The sequence below is a fragment of the Thunnus maccoyii genome, chromosome 7 (genome assembly GCF_910596095.1).
Source record: "Thunnus maccoyii chromosome 7, fThuMac1.1, whole genome shotgun sequence".
Lineage (NCBI taxonomy): Eukaryota > Metazoa > Chordata > Actinopteri > Scombriformes > Scombridae > Thunnus > Thunnus maccoyii.
In genome coordinates, this window is record NC_056539.1 from 35,048,065 (window position 1) to 35,068,279 (window position 20,215).

General features: G+C 44.7%; 1 protein-coding gene across 2 annotated transcripts in view; it reads right to left on the bottom strand.

Annotated features, from left to right (window-relative positions):
* Positions 1-16,432: 16,432 nt before the first annotated feature.
* sid1 (secreted immunoglobulin domain 1) overlaps positions 16,433-20,215 on the bottom strand; it is a 5,835-nt gene continuing 2,052 nt past the window's right edge. Inside the window, exons 2-3 of one of the 2 annotated variants that reach the window (XM_042417710.1) lie at positions 17,434-17,589; positions 16,433-16,950 (exon numbers count right to left, since the gene is read on the bottom strand). In XM_042417710.1, the coding sequence (XP_042273644.1) occupies positions 16,616-16,950; positions 17,434-17,479 (381 nt within the window). In that variant the 5' untranslated portion in view covers positions 17,480-17,589 and the 3' untranslated portion in view covers positions 16,433-16,615. Of the gene's footprint in view, positions 16,951-17,433; positions 17,607-20,215 lie in introns of those variants that run through there. The other variant, XM_042417711.1, reaches the window with a different exon arrangement.

Here is a 20,215-nt window from a genome sequence, read left to right on the forward strand (position 1 = left end):
CTGAGGGGGCTGTTAAAAAATTTTTCATAAAATAAAATTAGTTGATTTAATCATGCAATAGCCTCAGAAAAGCTAAATAACAGCAACATAAGGCTATTGTTTCAAAATCAAAGAATACGTTTATTAATCAGAGCACTCATATAAGAACGTAGCACTAGCAGAGACAGTTTTTTGAATTTATGAATGATTCTCAAGATCAGCAGAGGGAGGCATGTAGGACCAGCTGTTTGCAGCTTGCAGCTCTCTCTCTGTCTGGTTGACTGTTCCTTCACCTCCCCGTCGTTTCCCTTCTGTCTGGGGATTATTATTACAATCAGGTGAAAATGAAATTAGGGCTGAAAGCTCTGTTTACAACAAAGCAAGCAGGCTAACAAACCGAATTAAGTGGCATGTTTTGTCAGTGTGTCTGTCGATCTCCTCTGCTCCGTTTCAGTACTATGGACCCATGCATACACCAATGCAAATAGCCTAAAATTATACTGGCTATTTTTTATACATAGGCTACATAAAGTATAAACAGAGGGGGCAAAAAATACAACTGAGGGAGCGAAGCACTCTCTGTGACTCCAGAATGACACATACACAATCATTTTCTAATCTGGCGTCTCTATCAGCAGTAATCAGCAAGACGACATCATCTGTCTGTGTTTTCCAAAACCATCACACGTCACCGTTAATCAATAATGATGTTTGATGATGTGACAGCGCTGTGGTTCAGGTCTGGTTAGGTTTAAAGATGATGGTTTGGGTTAAAATGATCACTTTGTTAAGGTCAGAGAAACATGTGATGGGTTAAAGTTACTACTTCCTTAAAGTTAGACCACCTTCGTCGTCATGGCAACAATAATAACCACGGGGTTAAGGTTAGGGAACGATCGTAGATACGCTTTTTAAAAAACTGTCCCGACTCACGGTTGGAAACAGGAAATGAACAGCGTCTCTGTTCACTGTTGGGTTAAAGCCTCCGTCCCGCCGCCGCCTCTGAACGAGGAAATCTGTCACATATATAAACGTCATGTGACCTGCAGCTCTGCTCCGCCTCACAGTTACTACGACCGCTAGATGGCAGCTGTCACTCAAACTGACTGTAGACTGACATTATGACCTGCTGTGCTGACAGTCTCTGAAATGAGCAACAGGCTACCAGTTTCCACCTGCTTCTAGTCTTTATGCTAAGCTAAGCTAACGTATTCAACACACAGACATGATATCCATCAGAATGTCTCACTATCAGAAACAAAAAACTCTTCAGTTCCAATACGGGACATACAGAGTGGCCGTCTTCTTCTTCTCCTGGTACAGAAGCTGTCGGAGCTGATTGATTGTATTTTATTAAATCTTGGTAGCACGTCTGTGCGGACACTCTGAAGTGAAGGACGAGGAGAGAGCAGCTTTGTCTCTCTCGGGTTTATCTGCTTCTTCTTCTTCTTCTTCTTCTTCTTCTTCTTCTTCTTCTTCTTCTTCTGCATCTGGTTGTGTTTGTGAGCATGCGAGACTTCAGACTGAAGTTTCATGTTGCTGTAAAACTGAGAAACGGCTGATTTCTGCTTCTGTCTGCGACGTGAAGAGATCTGCTTTGAGTTTTTTATCCTTTCTACTCTTTACTGTGGACACCCGCTGACATTATTACGCAGCTGTGTGAGTAGATAAAGTAGATCCAGTTGTTAGCGTTCAGGTAAGTGATGTATTGTGTTGTGAGCTTCTAGTAAATCGCGGTGTTGTTTACACTTTATCAGCTGTTTGCACTGTACATAGTTTGGTTTTACACAGATTATCACACAGATCTTCACCACTCCTCTTCAGCGCAGACACCTTCAGTGTTCAGACCCCCAAGGACCAAATCTGACCTTTGACCTTTCTTAAAAAACAAATCCTTTCATCTGATCTGAGACCACACGTTCTACCTCTCTCTGTACAGGGGCTTCCAAAAACAAAACATGACGCAGACATCAATGACGAGGCGAGCAGATGGACCAGATGCCAAACATAGAAAAACAGATTCCACTTTTACACACTAATGTACGGTGGCCAAAACAGTCCAAAAACTGCAGTCCAGACAACACAAGCAAAGACAGAAATTGTACTTGAAAAGCAACACAGAAGGAACAGATCAATGCAGTTATTGGAGAACAGTCTGTAAACACTGACATATGTATATATACATATATATATATGTGTGTGTGTGTGTGTGTGTGTGTGTATGTATATATACATATAAATATACACATTTAGATTTAGTCAAATCCAAAGTAAACTACCGGCACGCCGAGACAATCAAATGTTAGACAAACGTTAGAAACGTTTTTCAATTATATATAATTATTATTCTTGCACTTGTGATTTATTTGTATGCACATGTACACTCATAGATACAAAAGAATAACGCTCTTATTTTAGTAAAAGCACATTTATCATCATCATCATCTTTTTTTCTGATGAAATGTAATTAAAAATGTACAATAAAATATACAATAAAACAAGAATGAATGAATCTCGGCTGCTTGAAGGAACTCAGGAAGCCGCTGCAGGCGGGAAATCAATCAATTCATGATAAGAATAGATTAAAAACAGAGACGCGTACAGTTTGTGGAGTGTCCTGTTCAGTTTCTTTTAGTTCTCCCCAAATATTTAAAGATTATTTCGTGAAGTTATTCTTGCTGTTGCAGCAGGAAACTGTCAGCACAGACGGAACAACTCACTCAGAGTCTGAAAGAAGCTGCTGTTATAAACTGGTCGGCGAGTTTTCTCTGTTTGCTTGTGTTTTCTCAGGCTGCTGTACTTTCTGGTCTCTTTCAGCCACCGTACGAAATCCTTTATGAAGAGTAGAGGAACACTTTTGTCCTAAAGGGCTTCTTACTCTTTGAAGAGGAACCAAACCACAAACCTGCTCTGCTGAACTAACACAACTACTAACTACAACTCCCAAGGTGCATTTCAGTCATCCAGTCACAGGGCTGTATGTTACTACTGCTCTGATCGGCTTCTTCTCTATAGCAACAGCAGCTGAGGCTCATGGGTAATGTAGGATTTAGAGCCATCCACCAAGAAACAATGATGGTCAGAATATAAATTTATAATCTGAAAACAGACTCGTGAATTTCTTCTAAAGTTTATTGATGTCATGACACAGCGGAGCTCTGTGATTGGTCGTTTTGAACGTGTTTAAAGGAGCGTTCCACTGATTTAACACACAAAGATGAGTCCTCCTACAAAGCAGTTCTTTATAACTTTATTGGGCAAATTCAAAACACAACAACAGATAAACATGAGCAGCATCAAATGAAAACATTACGCAGAGAAACATTTGATAAAAGGAAAACGCAGGAAGAGCTGCACACTTTCTGCAGAAATAAATTACTAAATTCAACATAATATTCCAATAAAACAAAAATAATACATTAGATTCAAATCATTTCAGTCAATAATTGTATATATTTTCAAAATAATTTGGGTCTTTTTTATTTTGCAGCTTAACTACACAGTTGTAATACAGCTAAATATCATTAAGAGATTAAAGTTGAGTTTTCTTTATATGTATATGGAATTATCTAAAAATTATAAACTATTATAACATTAAACAGTGCGACAAGTTTTACCAAATAAAGTTTTGCATCATTCCAAATATTTTGTAGAGTGAACTTCATTATCTGTTTATTATCTGAGTGCAACACAAAAGACTAATAATAAAACCATCACAGTTAACTGACACATTCTGACGACATTACGGGTCATCCACAGACACAACAGGTAAAGTTTACCTGGTTTAAAGCCCGCCTCTGCAGTTGCTATGGTGATTAATTGCCGGAGCTTCTTTTACGTAAACTAATCTTCAGGTGCGAGAAGTTAAAAAACCACAGAAATCACAAATAATGAATATGGTGGCGTATGATGTCATCCGGTGCCTCATGATGTCACAGTGATGTCATCATGACGGAGTTACAGACCGCGGGTGTGGAGTTTAAAGATGTGGCTGTAATGAGAGACACTGGGTGCATTGTGGGAAACGTAGGATCAGGATGAGTGACAGGTTTGGTTTGTCGTTTGGTTCCTCTTTAAATGATTTGTGACGTCGGACGTCACCTGCTCGCAGGTGTTTGAATCTGTTGCCAAACGCGGTGAAGCATTTATTCTGTATATTTGATTTACATCTATACTCTTATGTAAAAACATCTGGGCGGCGGGGGGGTCGTGGGGGGTCGGAGGTGGGCGGGGCTTCCTGTAGCTGCTGTTTGTTTATGTTAGATGAGTAAACTTGTACTTTTTCATTTCTGAAGGATGATGTTCAGTATATGCTGACAGTGTAACAGTCTCCGTGTTACACGCGTGTAGTTGCATGTATACTTCACATTATTTCATTTCTCTTCATCATATCAGAGTAACGACAGTTTGAACCTGCAGGACTCGTTAACAGTAAACTGCAGAACACGACGCTCAGTAAAGACGACGGAAATCACGTCAGACTTCTGTTCTTTCTCTCAAATATGTCTGATGTCATTTCACAAAACAATAAAGAAACTTTAACAAGCTCATTTTATTTATTTAGATTTTATATGTTTTATTGAACATTATACTGGGTTCACAATGTTCCAGCTGTTTTAGGAGCTGCAGACACGTTTCACAGCATTTAAAACATTCTGCTTTCAATAATAATTTGCCCTTAAAATTTCATCTTTTCTTTCTCTGTAACTAAAAACTTTGTGAATCTGTAAATATTGTTGGACACCAAATGTCTCGTCGCTGTGATGTCATCAACCCTGCAGGTACGTCCAGGTGTTAAACTGAGATTTAAGGCGAGAAGAAAAGCTGGTTTTAGGTCATTCTGCAGAGGAAACACTAAATCCTTTTTTTAAAATTAAAATAATATTTTATTTATCAATTAAAAACAAAGTGAGGAGTTTAGTCTAAAACCAGCATGTGTGCCGGCTGCTGACTTATATTTAAAACAAAAAACACAAATATATTCATGACATGTTGCAGCTTGTACATAGAAGCGTCGCAGATTCCGGTCTACGGATCAAACCTGTGACCTCTGGGTCACCAGTCTGTCTCGGAGCAGAGCTTCTGTTTGTAAAGTCTTCCCTGCTGGATCGTCCCACACCAGTATGTGGATCTGGACCTCCAGTCCGCCGCCGAAACCTCCCACACTGAGGCGACGCTGAAGGCTCCGCTCTGCTCTGACCTCATCCACGACACCTTGGCGTCCGCTGATGTCACCTGCGTGTCATCGACCCACCACAGGACGTCCAGCGGCGGTGAGCTGAACCCGCTGAGGACACAGACCAGCAGGCGGGGAGATCCTGGATCCAGAGCGAGCGGGTCGGACGACAAGATCTGCACCGACGGATCAAAACCTGCAGACAGAAGCAAACACGGCGTTTGTGGTCATTTATCAGTTTATTTGTCTGCTGTTCAGTTCAAACTGTCTGACTCAGATGGTCTACAGGTGAGCTGAGGAAGTCCTGCTGGTGGATCTAAACAAAGTCACAGTCTGGCTTTTTCTTCAAGGACACATATTCTGCACATTTCCAGGTGTTTATTTATATACTGGAATATCTTTGCATGATTCCCAGCAGCAACGAGCTGACGTCATAAAAGAAGAAGAGTTCAGAGTTGAAGCCTTGACTTTGACTTTTGACAACAATCGCATCCAGAACAGAGTTTGATTTAATGAAAGATTATAAATTATTAAATTATTGTTTAAGCTTCTGTTACAGTTTTGCTGAAAACATTGTTAGAAAGTTAAATAAAGTTATTATTATTGTTGTTTTCTTCGTGTTATGTCTTCACGTTAAATAAACATCTCGTACCTGTTGTCCCGTCGTGACGATGAAGATGCTCATCGCCTTCATCACCATCAGCTGTTTCTTCTCTGACATCCACCAGCAGCCGAGTCCCGTCGCTGAAAACCACCGAGAAAGAGACGGACTGTCCGCTGGGCCGAGAGCCAACCGAGCAAACACACCTGCAAATGAACAACATGAGTCTCTGAACGCTGAGACTGAAGCAGCAGTTCAGCAGTTCTGAGTTTCTCACCACAGCAGGATGATGAAGGTCACAGCTGAGTCCATCCTGAACACTCGTCCTCTTCCTCTGTCCACAACAATAAAACTTATTATTACATGTTTCCTGAGTCACGATAATGATTCTCTTTACTTTACTTTACTTTACTTTACTTTACCATAAATCAACAATCTGGTTTTATCTTAATCTAACGTCCCTATAATGATATTTAGTTTTAACTTAAAGTGTCCATAATAATGTTTTTAACCTTGAATTAAAGTGCCATTAATGGTGGTTTGATCTAATTTAAAGTTGCTGTAACACTTATAATGATGGTTTTAACATTAAATAAAACTCATCATGGTGATGATTTTATCTTAAGAGTCTTAAAAGTCTGTTAAAAGTGGTTTTACTTCAGATAACTTTAATAAAAGTCCTGATAATTATATTTTTCATCTTAAAAAATAATTAAAACAGTACTCTTAAAGTCCCTATAAGAATTGTTTTTTTGTTTTGTTTGTTTGTTTGTTTTAAATAAGAATCATTTATCAATAATGTTTTTTCACCTTAAATAAAAGTCTTGGTGGTTTTATCAAGATTTAAAGTCCCTATATAAAAATGTTTAAATTTTAAATAAAAGTCCTTATAGTATTTTTAATTTTTTAAATTTTTACCATAAATAAAACTCATCACAATGATGATTTAAATAAATAAATAAATAAAAGTCTTATTAATTTGTGTTTTTATCTTAATTTAGCGTCCCTGTAAGGACCTTCTAACGGCGGTCGAGGTGTTTTACCTCAGATCGGCGTCCTGCTGCTGCTGCTCTTCCTCGTCTGTGAAACACTCTGGGAGACAGAAACAGAGAAACCGTTGGAGCAGAACACCAACCGTCTCCAGAGGAGACAAACCGCTCCGGGATCAGATCAACCGTCGGCTCCGTCGGTTGGTGAACGACAGAAAAACAGGAAATTTCCTCAGTTGTGTTGTTGATTCAACTGTTGGTGTCTCAGACAGATATAGATGTCACACACTCCAACACACAAACAAGATTATTTCACATAAATACAGAATATTGAACAACATGTTTCTATTGATGGTCATTTATAAAAAAAACTGTGAGTCTCTCAGGTATAATGTGACAAAAGATAATTCAACTTGTTTTCCAAAAATGTTCCATATTTTTAATGAATCTAATATGAATGAATTAAAGGACCCAAAACATATGAAATAGTTTGCTATTGATTTACCAACATTCCTCCTGAAAACCTGCTGTATAGATTTCAGATTGGAGTCAGAAAATATTGCATCATGTTCTTCCAACAGTCGGGAGACAGAATGAACCAGTTCAGTGATGATGGTCTGCTACTGGGGGGAGACCAGTCAGTTATTCAGGTTGTCCAGTAGATCTCCTTATAGTGCGTCTCAAAGGATTTCATTATTTCTTGGATTTCTTATTTTATAAATAGTCCACATATACAATACATGATCATCTGACAGAAGTTTCATAGTATTTTTGTTTAGTAAACTTCATTTTTTCTCATTTTCTTCATCATAAATCTTATTTATTTTAGTCCGGCTAATATTTTTCAAGTAGTGTTGAGTTTCCCTTCACAGCATCCAACAGGATGTTTGGTGACACTGTTCCATTATCATTATTTTACCAGTATTCTACTTTCTCAATTCTTTCTTTATACATTCTTTACATGATCTATCATTCAGTTTGCTGGTGTTCAGTCTCCATAGCGACTCCTGAGTCTCTCTGTGATGGACATGAACAAATAATCTAACCTACGTGTTCAGTGTGGCTCTGCTGTGTAATAATAAAATATTAATACATTTCATTTGTACCAAACTTTTCATGCATAGTGAAACTCAAAGTGCTGCAGCGTTAAAAACATAAAACACACAACATTAATAATTAATATTATGATGAAAAAGTAGAAACACTAAATAGAAACATTTTAGGCCTTTTTTTAGAAGAGTTTCAGGTCTGTGCTGTTTCACAAGCTTAGTACTGGGGCCCCCATGGTGTGGAGCTTAGTACTGGAGGCCCCCATGGTGTGGAGCTTAGTACTGGAGGCCCCATGGTGTGCAGGTTAGTACTGGGGGCCCCATGGTGTGCAGGTTAGTACTGGGGCCCCATGGTGTGGAGGTTAGTACTGGAGGCCCCATGGTGTGCAGGTTAGTACTGGAGGCCCCATGGTGTGGAGCTTAGTACTGGAGGCCCCATGGTGTGGAGGTTAGTGCTGGAGGCCCCATGGTGTGGAGGTTAGTACTGGGGGCCCCATGGTGTGGAGGTTAGTACTGGAGGCCCCATGGTGTGGAGGTTAGTGCTGGAGGCCCCATGGTGTGGAGGTTAGTACTGGAGGCCCCATGGTGTGGAGGTTAGTACTGGGGGCCCCATGGTGTGGAGGTTAGTACTGGGGCCCCATGGTGTGGAGGTTAGTACTGGGGGCCCCATGGTGTGGAGGTTAGTACTGGGGCCCCATGGTGTGGAGGTTAGTACTGGGGGCTCCATGGTGTGGAGCTTAGTATTGGGGGCCCCATGGTGTGGAGGTTAGTACTGGGGGCCCCATGGTGTGGAGGTTAGTACTGGGGCCCCCATGGTGTGGAGCTTAGTACTGGGGGACCCCATGGTATGGAGGTTAGTACTGGGGCCCCATGGTGTGGAGCTTAGTACTGGGGCCCCCATGGTGTGGAGGTTAGTACTGGGGCCCCCATGGTGTGGAGGTTAGTACTGGAGGCCCCATGGTGTGCAGGTTAGTACTGGAGGCCCCATGGTGTGGAGGTTAGTACTGGGGCCCCCATGGTGTGGAGCTTAGTACTGGGGCCCCCATGGTGTGGAGGTTAGTACTGGGGGCTCCATGGTGTGGAGGTTAGTACTGGGGGCCCCATGGTGTGGAGCTTAGTACTGGGGGCCCCCATGGTATGGAGGTTAGTACTGGGGCCCCATGGTGTGCAGGTTAGTACTGGGGCCCCATGGTGTGGAGGTTAGTACTGGGGGCCCCATGGTGTGCAGGTTAGTACTGGGGCCCCCATGGTGTGGAGGTTAGTACTGGGGGCTCCATGGTGTGGAGCTTAGTACTGGGGGCCCCATGGTGTGGAGGTTAGTACTGGGGGCCCCCATGGTGTGGAGGTTAGTACTGGGGTCCCCATGGTGTGGAGGTTAGTACTGGGGGCCCCCATGGTGTGGAGCTTAGTACTGGGGCCCCCATGGTGTGGAGGTTAGTACTGGGGTCCCCATGGTGTGGAGGTTAGTACTGGGGGCCCCATGGTGTGGAGGTTAGTACTGGGGTCCCCATGGTGTGGAGGTTAGTACTGGGGGCCCCCATGGTGTGCAGGTTAGTACTGGAGGCCCCATGGTGTGGAGGTTAGTACTGGGGCCCCCATGGTGTGGAGGTTAGTACTGGAGGCCCCATGGTGTGGAGGTTAGTACTGGGGCCCCCATGGTGTGGAGGTTAGTACTGGAGGCCCCATGGTGTGGAGGTTAGTACTGGGGCCCCCATGGTGTGGAGGTTAGTACTGGGGCCCCATGGTGTGGAGGTTAGTACTGGAGGCCCCCATGGTGTGCAGGTTAGTACTGGAGGCCCCCATGGTGTGGAGGTTAGTACTGGGGCTCCATGGTGTGGAGGTTAGTACTGGGGCCCCATGGTGTGGAGGTTAGTACTGGAGGCCCCCATGGTGTGCAGGTTAGTACTGGGGCCCCATGGTGTGGAGGTTAGTACTGGAGGCCCCCATGGTGTGCAGGTTAGTACTGGAGGCCCCCATGGTGTGGAGGTTAGTACTGGGGGCTCCATGGTGTGGAGGTTAGTACTGGAGGCCCCATGGTGTGGAGGTTAGTACTGGGGCCCCCATGGTGTGGAGGTTAGTACTGGGGCCCCCATGGTGTGGAGGTTAGTACTGGAGGCCCCATGGTGTGGAGGTTAGTACTGGAGGCCCCATGGTGTGCAGGTTAGTACTGGGGCCCCCATGGTGTGGAGGTTAGTACTGGGGCCCCCATGGTGTGGAGGTTAGTACTGGGGCCCCCATGGTGTGGAGGTTAGTACTGGGGCTCCATGGTGTGGAGGTTAGTACTGGGGGCTCCATGGTGTGGAGGTTAGTACTGGGGGCTCCATGGTGTGGAGGTTAGTACTGGGGCCCCCATGGTGTGGAGGTTAGTACTGGGGGCTCCATGGTGTGCAGGTTAGTACTGGGGGCTCCATGGTTTGGAGGTTAGTACTGGGGCCCCATGGTGTGCAGGTTAGTACTGGAGGCCCCATGGTGTGGAGGTTAGTACTGGAGGCCCCATGGTGTGGAGGTTAGTACTGGAGGCCCCATGGTGTGCAGGTTAGTACTGGGGCCCCCATGGTGTGGAGGTTAGTACTGGAGGCCCCATGGTGTGCAGGTTAGTACTGGGGGCTCCATGGTGTGGAGGTTAGTACTGGGGCCCCATGGTGTGCAGGTTAGTACTGGAGGCCCCATGGTATTGAGGTTAGTACTGGGGCTCCATGGTGTGGAGGTTAGTACTGGGGGCTCCATGGTGTGGAGGTTAGTACTGGGGCCCCCATGGTGTGGAGGTTAGTACTGGGGGCTCCATGGTGTGCAGGTTAGTACTGGGGGCTCCATGGTGTGCAGGTTAGTACTGGGGGCTCCATGGTGTGGAGGTTAGTACTGGGGCCCCCATGGTGTGGAGGTTAGTACTGGGGGCTCCATGGTGTGCAGGTTAGTACTGGGGGCTCCATGGTGTGGAGGTTAGTACTGGGGCCCCATGGTGTGGAGCTTAGTACTGGAGGCCCCCATGGTGTGGAGGTTAGTACTGGGGCTCCATGGTGTGGAGGTTAGTACTGGGGGCTCCATGGTGTGCAGGTTAGTACTGGGGGCTCCATGGTGTGGAGGTTAGTACTGGGGCCCCAATGGTGTGGAGGTTAGTACTGGGGGCTCCATGGTGTGGAGCTTAGTACTGGGGGCCCCATGGTGTGGAGGTTAGTACTGGGGGCCCCCATGGTGTGGAGGTTAGTACTGGGGTCCCCATGGTGTGGAGGTTAGTACTGGGGGCCCCCATGGTGTGGAGCTTAGTACTGGGGCCCCCATGTGGTGGAGGTTAGTACTGGGGTCCCCATGGTGTGGAGGTTAGTACTGGGGGCCCCCATGGTGTGCAGGTTAGTACTGGAGGCCCCATGGTGTGGAGGTTAGTACTGGGGCCCCCATGGTGTGGAGGTTAGTACTGGAGGCCCCATGGTGTGGAGGTTAGTACTGGGGCCCCCATGGTGTGGAGGTTAGTACTGGAGGCCCCATGGTGTGGAGGTTAGTACTGGGGCCCCCATGGTGTGGAGGTTAGTACTGGGGCCCCATGGTGTGGAGGTTAGTACTGGAGGCCCCCATGGTGTGCAGGTTAGTACTGGAAGGCCGCCATGGTGTGGAGGTTAGTACTGGGGGCTCCATGGTGTGGAGGTTAGTACTGGAGGCCCCATGGTGTGGAGGTTAGTACTGGGGCCCCCATGGTGTGGAGGTTAGTACTGGGGCCCCCATGGTGTGGAGGTTAGTACTGGAGGCCCCATGGTGTGCAGGTTAGTACTGGGGCCCCCATGGTGTGGAGGTTAGTACTGGGGCCCCCATGGTGTGGAGGTTAGTACTGGGGCCCCCATGGTGTGGAGGTTAGTACTGGGGCTCCATGGTGTGGAGGTTAGTACTGGGGGCTCCATGGTGTGCAGGTTAGTACTGGGGGCTCCATGGTGTGGAGGTTAGTACTGGGGCCCCCATGGTGTGGAGGTTAGTACTGGGGGCTCCATGGTGTGCAGGTTAGTACTGGGGGCTCCATGGTGTGGAGGTTAGTACTGGGGGCTCCATGGTGTGGAGGTTAGTACTGGGGCCCCCATGGTGTGCAGGTTAGTACTGGGGGCTCCATGGTGTGCAGGTTAGTACTGGGGGCTCCATGGTGTGGAGGTTAGTACTGGGGCCCCATGGTGTGGAGCTTAGTACTGGAGGCCCCCATGGTGTGGAGGTTAGTACTGGGGGCTCCATGGTGTGCAGGTTAGTACTGGGGGCTCCATGGTGTGGAGGTTAGTACTGGGGCCCCCATGGTGTGGAGGTTAGTACTGGGGGCTCCATGGTGTGCAGGTTAGTACTGGGGCTCCATGGTGTGGTTAGTACTGGGGGCTCCATGGTGTGCAGGTTAGTACTGGGGGCTCCATGGTGTGGAGGTTAGTACTGGGGCCCCCATGGTGTGGAGGTTAGTACTGGGGGCTCCATGGTGTGCAGGTTAGTACTGGGGGCTCCATGGTGTGGAGGTTAGTACTGGGGCCCCCATGGTGTGGAGGTTAGTACTGGGGGCCCAGAGGAGCAAGCTGCTGGCAGATCTAAGAGTTTGGGTGGAGGTTTGATGGATTTGTATGTGAGCAGCAGGACTTTGTCGTCCATCTTGAGGGGAACTGGGAACCAGTGCAGTAAAAGCAGAACTGGTTTATATGTTGTTATGTTATATGCACTCTCATCACGATCCTGGCAGCTCTGGTCTAAATGTTCTGGAGCTTCTGGAGGCTCCTGCCAGGATCCCTGTGAGGAGCACAGAGCAGTAGTCCAGTCTGGAGGAGATAAAGACGAGTTTCTCTATCTGACAGCGTTAGAGAGGAGCAGAGTTCACTGAGTTTACTGAGATGGTGGATAGAGCTTCTGCAGAGCTTCTGCAGTTACCTGGGTTCAAACAGTATGTTAAGGACCAGACCAGAAAAGACAATATCCCGGACAAGTGTTTTGTAAATGTTGAAGGTGCTTGTGTGTGTGAGTGTCGGCCACCCATACTGAATTCTGATCATAATGTTGTGCACATGATCACAGTTTCCAGACCAAACTTAAGAGAAGTAAACCAGAAAAGAAAGTGATAAGGACATGGACAAATGAAAGTAGGGAACAACTGAAAGTCGGGAAATCTTTCAGGAGGGTTCACTAGAGAAAATGACCACAGTTACAAATGATTACATTCATTTTTGTGTACAGCTGGTTGTCCCCACAAAGGAGATTAAAATCTATCCAAACAATAAATCATATGTGACTAGGGACATAAAAAGGTTATAAATACACGGAAAGTGGCTTTTAGAAACAAAGATTCTGGAGCGCTTAGACAGAAAAAGAGCTGAAAATCAGATTGAGGGAAGCAAAATTGGCAGACAGACACCTTCTGGAAGCCAGATGAAACCAATAAGTTAACTAAACTCCAAGCATGCCTTAAGGACATAAAGACCTGGATGACCTGCAATTTTCTGCTACTAAACTCAGACAAAACTGAAGTTATTGTGCTTGGTCCTAAACACCATTATCTAATGATATAGCTACTCTGGATGGCATTACCCTGGCCTCCAGCACCACCATCATGTGTCTTTTTTCACATATGTAATATTACAAAAATCAGGCACATCCTGTCCCTAAAAGATGCAGAAAAACTAGGTCACACATTTGTTACTTCTAGGCTGGATTATTGCAATTCCTTATTATCAGGCTGCTCTAACAAGTCTCTAAAGACTCTCCAGCTGGTCCAGAATGCAGCTGCACGTGTTCTGACTAAAACTAGAAAAAGAGACCACATTTCTCCCATTTTAGCTTCGCTGCATTGGCTTCCTGTAAAATCTAGAATAGAATTTAAAATCCTTCTCCTAACTTACAAAGCCCTTAATGGTCAGGCACCATCATATCTTGAAGAGCTCATAGTACCGTATTATCCCACTAGAACACTGTGCTCCCAGTATGCAGCTTACTGGTGGTTCCTACAGTCTTTAAAAGTAGAATGGGAGGCAGAGCCTTCAGCTATCAGGCTCCTCTCCTGTGGAACCATCTTCCAGATTGGGTCCGGGGTGCAGACACCCTCTCTATGTTTAAGAGTAGGCTTCAAACTTTCCTTTTTGATAAAGCTTATAGTTAGGGCCGACCAGGCTCGCCTTGGATCAGCCCTTAGTTATGCTGCTATAGGCCTAGACTGCTGGGGGACTTCCCATGATGCACTGAGCTCCTCTCTCCTCCTCCTCCTCTCCATTTCCTGAGGTTTTGGATCTGGTTCTCCATCCTGCAGGAGTTCAGCCTCACCTCATGTCTCTCTCTCTGACTGATGTCTTTATTCTTCTCTCTCTCCTGTGTCAATAATGTCTTGTCTCTTGTCTTGTGTATGTGATGGTGAGGTGTAGTCTGTCCTCCTGCCAGGTCTCCATGATGATGGAGGTCACATGGCTCAGGTCCTATTCTGATCTGGAAGCTGCTCGGCGTAATCTTCATCACATTCTTCATATATATTATAAATCCATTATAATTTTGTCATCTTGTTTTGTATTTTGTATATCTATTCCCTAAATGTGGATGTTATCTCCCCAAGATCATGATTCCAAGTCTGTCACTTTTGTTTGCATGGATTCTTATGCCTGTTTAATTCGTTGGAGCCTCTTCAAGCTCGCGGTTGCAGTCCTCTGCATCAGCAACATGCTGCTCCATATCTTAGTCTTCCTTGATATCTCCCTGGCCTCGTAAATTTCATCTCCGAATTCAATCGACTCTTTCTTCATGTCCTCTCTCAGTGTATAGTGAAAAGAACTCAGCTCACTCTTAATCTTGTTGCGTATACTAGCCAGTAAACTAGACTAGACACTATAGTCCATCAGGGCTAGGTGAGTTAGCACTAGCGTTGTCGTCACACTACATGGTTGATTCCTCTTTTTTTTCTGATCTTCTGATCACTATCTTTGGCTTTTCAGATTTAACTACTTTATTTTATTCTCTATTTATTCATTTTATCCAAGCTGCTACACTGAGGGTTGCTGCCAAACTGTATTTCGTTGTGTATTAATACAATGACAATAAAGAATCTATCTATTTATCTACCTTTGGCTTTTCTGAGCTGATCACCTCCATATTTTTGACAGCAGTCCCATCGTGTTCAAGACAATCCAAGTGAGCAGAAGAGTTTTCTGTCAGCCTGTCATTCATTACAGCATGCCAACCAGAAGTCCAAGAATATATTGTTTTGTATTTCTGGTTTTCCTCTCCTTTTATGTTTTGATTATTGATTGATGTTTTGATTGATTGATTTATTTGGACATAAAAATACTTTTTTGTAAAAGATATGTAAAGATATGTACACAAAGCCATTCACATATATAAAAATACACTTTTACCTCCATATATTCAGATATGAATTTAAAGTAAACAAACTGTTGTGGCAGGAAGCTAAAAGTCAAAACCAAAAACTCAGGACACGAATTACATCAAATATTTGTTTTATTTTTTGTCTTTTTCTCAGGATGTGAATGAGTTTGATAAGGTAGTGGTCAGCCCTCTACAGTGTTTGAATTTCTATGTGAAACAATTTAGTAAAATGAGGTTTCTGGATTGACGCTGTAATTATGATCACAGAGTCTATATATTATTTTAATATGCTATTTTGAAACCAGCCTGATGGGATTTTGAGGGTTTTCTTACTTCAGGAACAGCAGCTGAAAGTTGTGGAGTATTTTTATTTTTTGTTTTAAACATGTTCTGATACAACGTGCAGGAAATACAAGAACGTGAGGACTGACTGATACTTCAGATGCACCTTTGACTCTCTAGGCCCAGAACTTCCTGCACCAGCTCAGGAAGTTCAACCTGCCTCAGGAGCTGCTGATCCAGTTTTACACTGCAGTCATCCAGTCTGTTCTCTGCACATCCATCACTGTCTGGTTTGGATCGGCCACCAAACAGGACAGAAACAGACTACGATGGACAGTAAGGTCTGCAGACCTGCCCACCATCCAGGACCTGTACACCTCCAGAGTCAGGAAATGACCCCTCTCACCTGGACATTACCTGTTCCACCTTCTCCCCTCTGGGTGACGCAACAGAACGCTGTACACCAAAACCACCAGACACCTCACCGTCACACGTATGACCAGTTGACTCACTATGGCTCAGAACTCAAAACAGCATTACTGGTGGGATTTATTTAACAATTATTTTCATTATCAATTAATCTGTTGATTATTTTCTGGATTAACTGATTAGTTGTTTGATCCATAAAATGTCAGAAAATGGTGAAAACTGTGGATCAGTTTTTCCCAAAGACCAAGATGATGTCCTCAAATGTCTTGTTTGGTCCACAACCCAAAGAAATTCAGTTTACTGTCACAGAGGACTAAAGAAACCAGGAGATATTCACATAGAGCTAAACGAGAGTGAATATTGGACTTACATTCACCAGGTGGACAGAAACACGACTCCACATGAATGATAATGTTGCTCCGTAACTGCTGGATGTGAAAATAAACAACTGTTTGCTAACAGGTTCAACATATCAGCTTAAAGCTGATGATACATCAGAGTTGAGTTCACTGCTGTGGAAACTAAACATCAGTTAGGTGTCGGATCATAAAACTATAAATCATATGTCACAAGAAAAACAGAAGAAAACAGTTGAGCAAAGTTAAGGTGCATTTATTGCAGTGCATGACATCATACAGGTGTTTCCTGTCTGGTCACTCAGTGTATAATTCAAACAAGCTGCAATCAGGTCAAAACTGTTGAAATCAACTCTATCAGAGAAAACAGAAGCTCACAAACTGAACAATGAACTGAAATACTGGAAGTGAGAAACTAAACTAACATCAGCTGTGACTTCACATCATGCAAGTTTCTTCTTCTCCTTCTCCTGGCCGAGGCTGATCCCACAGTAATAAACCGCTGAGTCGCTCTGCTCGGAGCCTCGCAGCAGCAGAGAGCCGTTAGACGACACGGAGAGCTTTTCAGAACGGACGCCGGAGCCGAAGGTCACGTTGGAGGCGTTGGTGGTCCTGAAGCTGAGGAGCAGCTGAGGGCTGAGTCCAGCGACCTTCCTGTACCAGCTGAGTGTGGAAGGAGAGGAGGTGGAGCCGGCCAGCAGGGGGCATTGCAAGGTGGCGTTCTCCCCGACTCTCACCTGAATAGTCCGAGCGGCAGCGCAGCGCTCCCACCTGAAGCCTGAAGACAACAAAGTCAAGTTAAAAACAAATGTATTTACAGTGCAGCAAGTTGCAGCTTATACAGTCATTTCTTATTTGAGTTTATTTGTTCAACAGATTTCAACAAAAGGACACTTAACATGATGTACAGACAGCATAAAGGCATCAAGACAAAGTGTAAAAGAAACACAAGAAATGACGAACATTAAAACAGAATTTAAAAGAGTCAAATAAGCTGAAATAGAATAAAACAGGAACATAAAGACGACTACGGAGCAGCGTGACTGAGAGATAAAAAGACAAACAAAAGATTTAAAGTACTGAGTTTGTTCTGATGTGTGAAGAATAAAAACTGAACGCTGCTTCAGATAAACTGTCAAATATTAGATGGAATATCAGTTATTATCATGTATGAAAGAAAATGAAATCAGAGCTGCAAAAAGTCGTTTAGTCTATTAATTGTTTAGACTGAATAGAGTCGAGTAAAGACGAATAGACTCACCGCTCAGAGAGAGAAGCAGCAGACAGACCAGTAGAGACTTCATCATCCAACAACAACCAGTTCAACTGACGAAGGAAACCCAGTCTGCTGCTGTTCATCAAACCAGCCGAGCGTTTCAAACGTCTCAGTAGGAAGTAGGCAGGAGACGCCAGAGACCTACAGCGCCTCCCGGAGGACACACACAACATCACACACACACAGCATCACACACACAACATCACACACACACACAACATCACACACACACACAACATCACACACACACACAACATCACACACACAACATCACACACACACACAACATCACACACACACACAACATCACACACACAACATCACACACACACACAACATCACACACACACACAACATCACACACACACACAACATCACACACACAACATCACACACACACACAACATCACACACACACACAACATCACACACACAACATCACACACACACACAACATCACACACACACAAACATCACACACACAACACCACACACACACAGCATCACACACACACACAACATCACACACACAACATCACACACACACACAACATCACACACACACAAACATCACACACACAACATCACACACACACAACATCACACACACACAGCATCACACACACACAACATCACACACACACACAACATCACACACACAACATCACACACACACACAACATCACACACACACAAACATCACACACACAACATCACACACACACAGCATCACACACACACAGCATCACACACACACACAACATCACACACACAACATCACACACACAACATCACACACACACAGCATCACACACACACACAACATCACACACACACAACATCACACACACAACATCACACACACACAACATCACACACACAACATCACACACACACAGCATCACACACACAACATCACACACACAACATCACACACACAGCATCACACACACACACAACATCACACACACAACATCACACACACACAGCATCACACACACAACATCACACACACACAACATCACACACACAGCATCACACACACACACAACATCACACACACAACATCACACACACACAACATCACACACACAACATCACACACACAGCATCACACACACACACAACATCACACACACAACATCACACACACACAACATCACACACACAACATCACACACACACAACATCACACACACAGCATCACACACACACACAACATCACACACACAACATCACACACACACAACATCACACACACAACATCACACACACAACATCACACACACAGCATCACACACACACACAACATCACACACACAACATCACACACACACAACATCACACACACAACATCACACACACACAACACCACACACACAACATCACACACACACAACATCACACACACAACATCACACACACACACAGCATCACACACAGCATCACACACAGCATAACACACACAGCATCACACACACACAACACCACACACACAACATCACACACACAACATCACACACACACAACATCACACACACAACATCACACACACACAACATCACACACACAACATCACACACACACACAGCATCACACACAGCATCACACACAGCATAACACACACAGCATCACACACACACAACACCACACACACAACATCACACACACAACATCACACACACACAACATCACACACACACAACATCACACACACAGCATCACACACACAACATCACACACACAACATCACACACACAGCATCACACACACAGCATCACACACACACACAACATCACACACACAACATCACACACACAACATCACACACACACAACATCACACACACACAGCATCACACACACACAACATCACACACACACAACATCACACACACAGCATCACACACATAGCATCACACACACAGCATCACACACACACAACACCACACACACAACATCACACACACAACATCACACACACACAACATCACACACACAGCATCACACACACAACATCACACACACAACATCACACACACAACATCACACACACACAACATCACACACACACAGCATCACACACACACACAACATCACACACACACACAACATCACACACACAGCATCACACACACACAACATCACACACACACAACATCACACACACACAACATCACACACACAACATCACACACACACAACATCACACACACACAGCATCACACACACACAGCATCACACACACACACAACATCACACACACACAGCATCACACACACACACAACATCACACACACAGCATCACACACACACAACATCACACACACACAACATCACACACACACAACATCACACACACAACATCACACACACACAACATCACACACACACAACATCACACACACAGCATCACACACAACATCACACACACAGCATCACACACACAACATCACACACACAACATCACACACAACATCACACACAACATCACACACAGCATCACACACACACAACATCACACACACAACATAACACACACAACATCACACACACACAACATCACACACACACAACATCACACACACACAACATCACACACACACAACATCACACACAGCATCACACACACACACAACATCACACACACACAACATCACACACAGCATCACACACACACACAACATCACACACACACAACATCACACACACACACAACATCACACACACACAACATCACACACAGCATCACACACAGCATCACACAC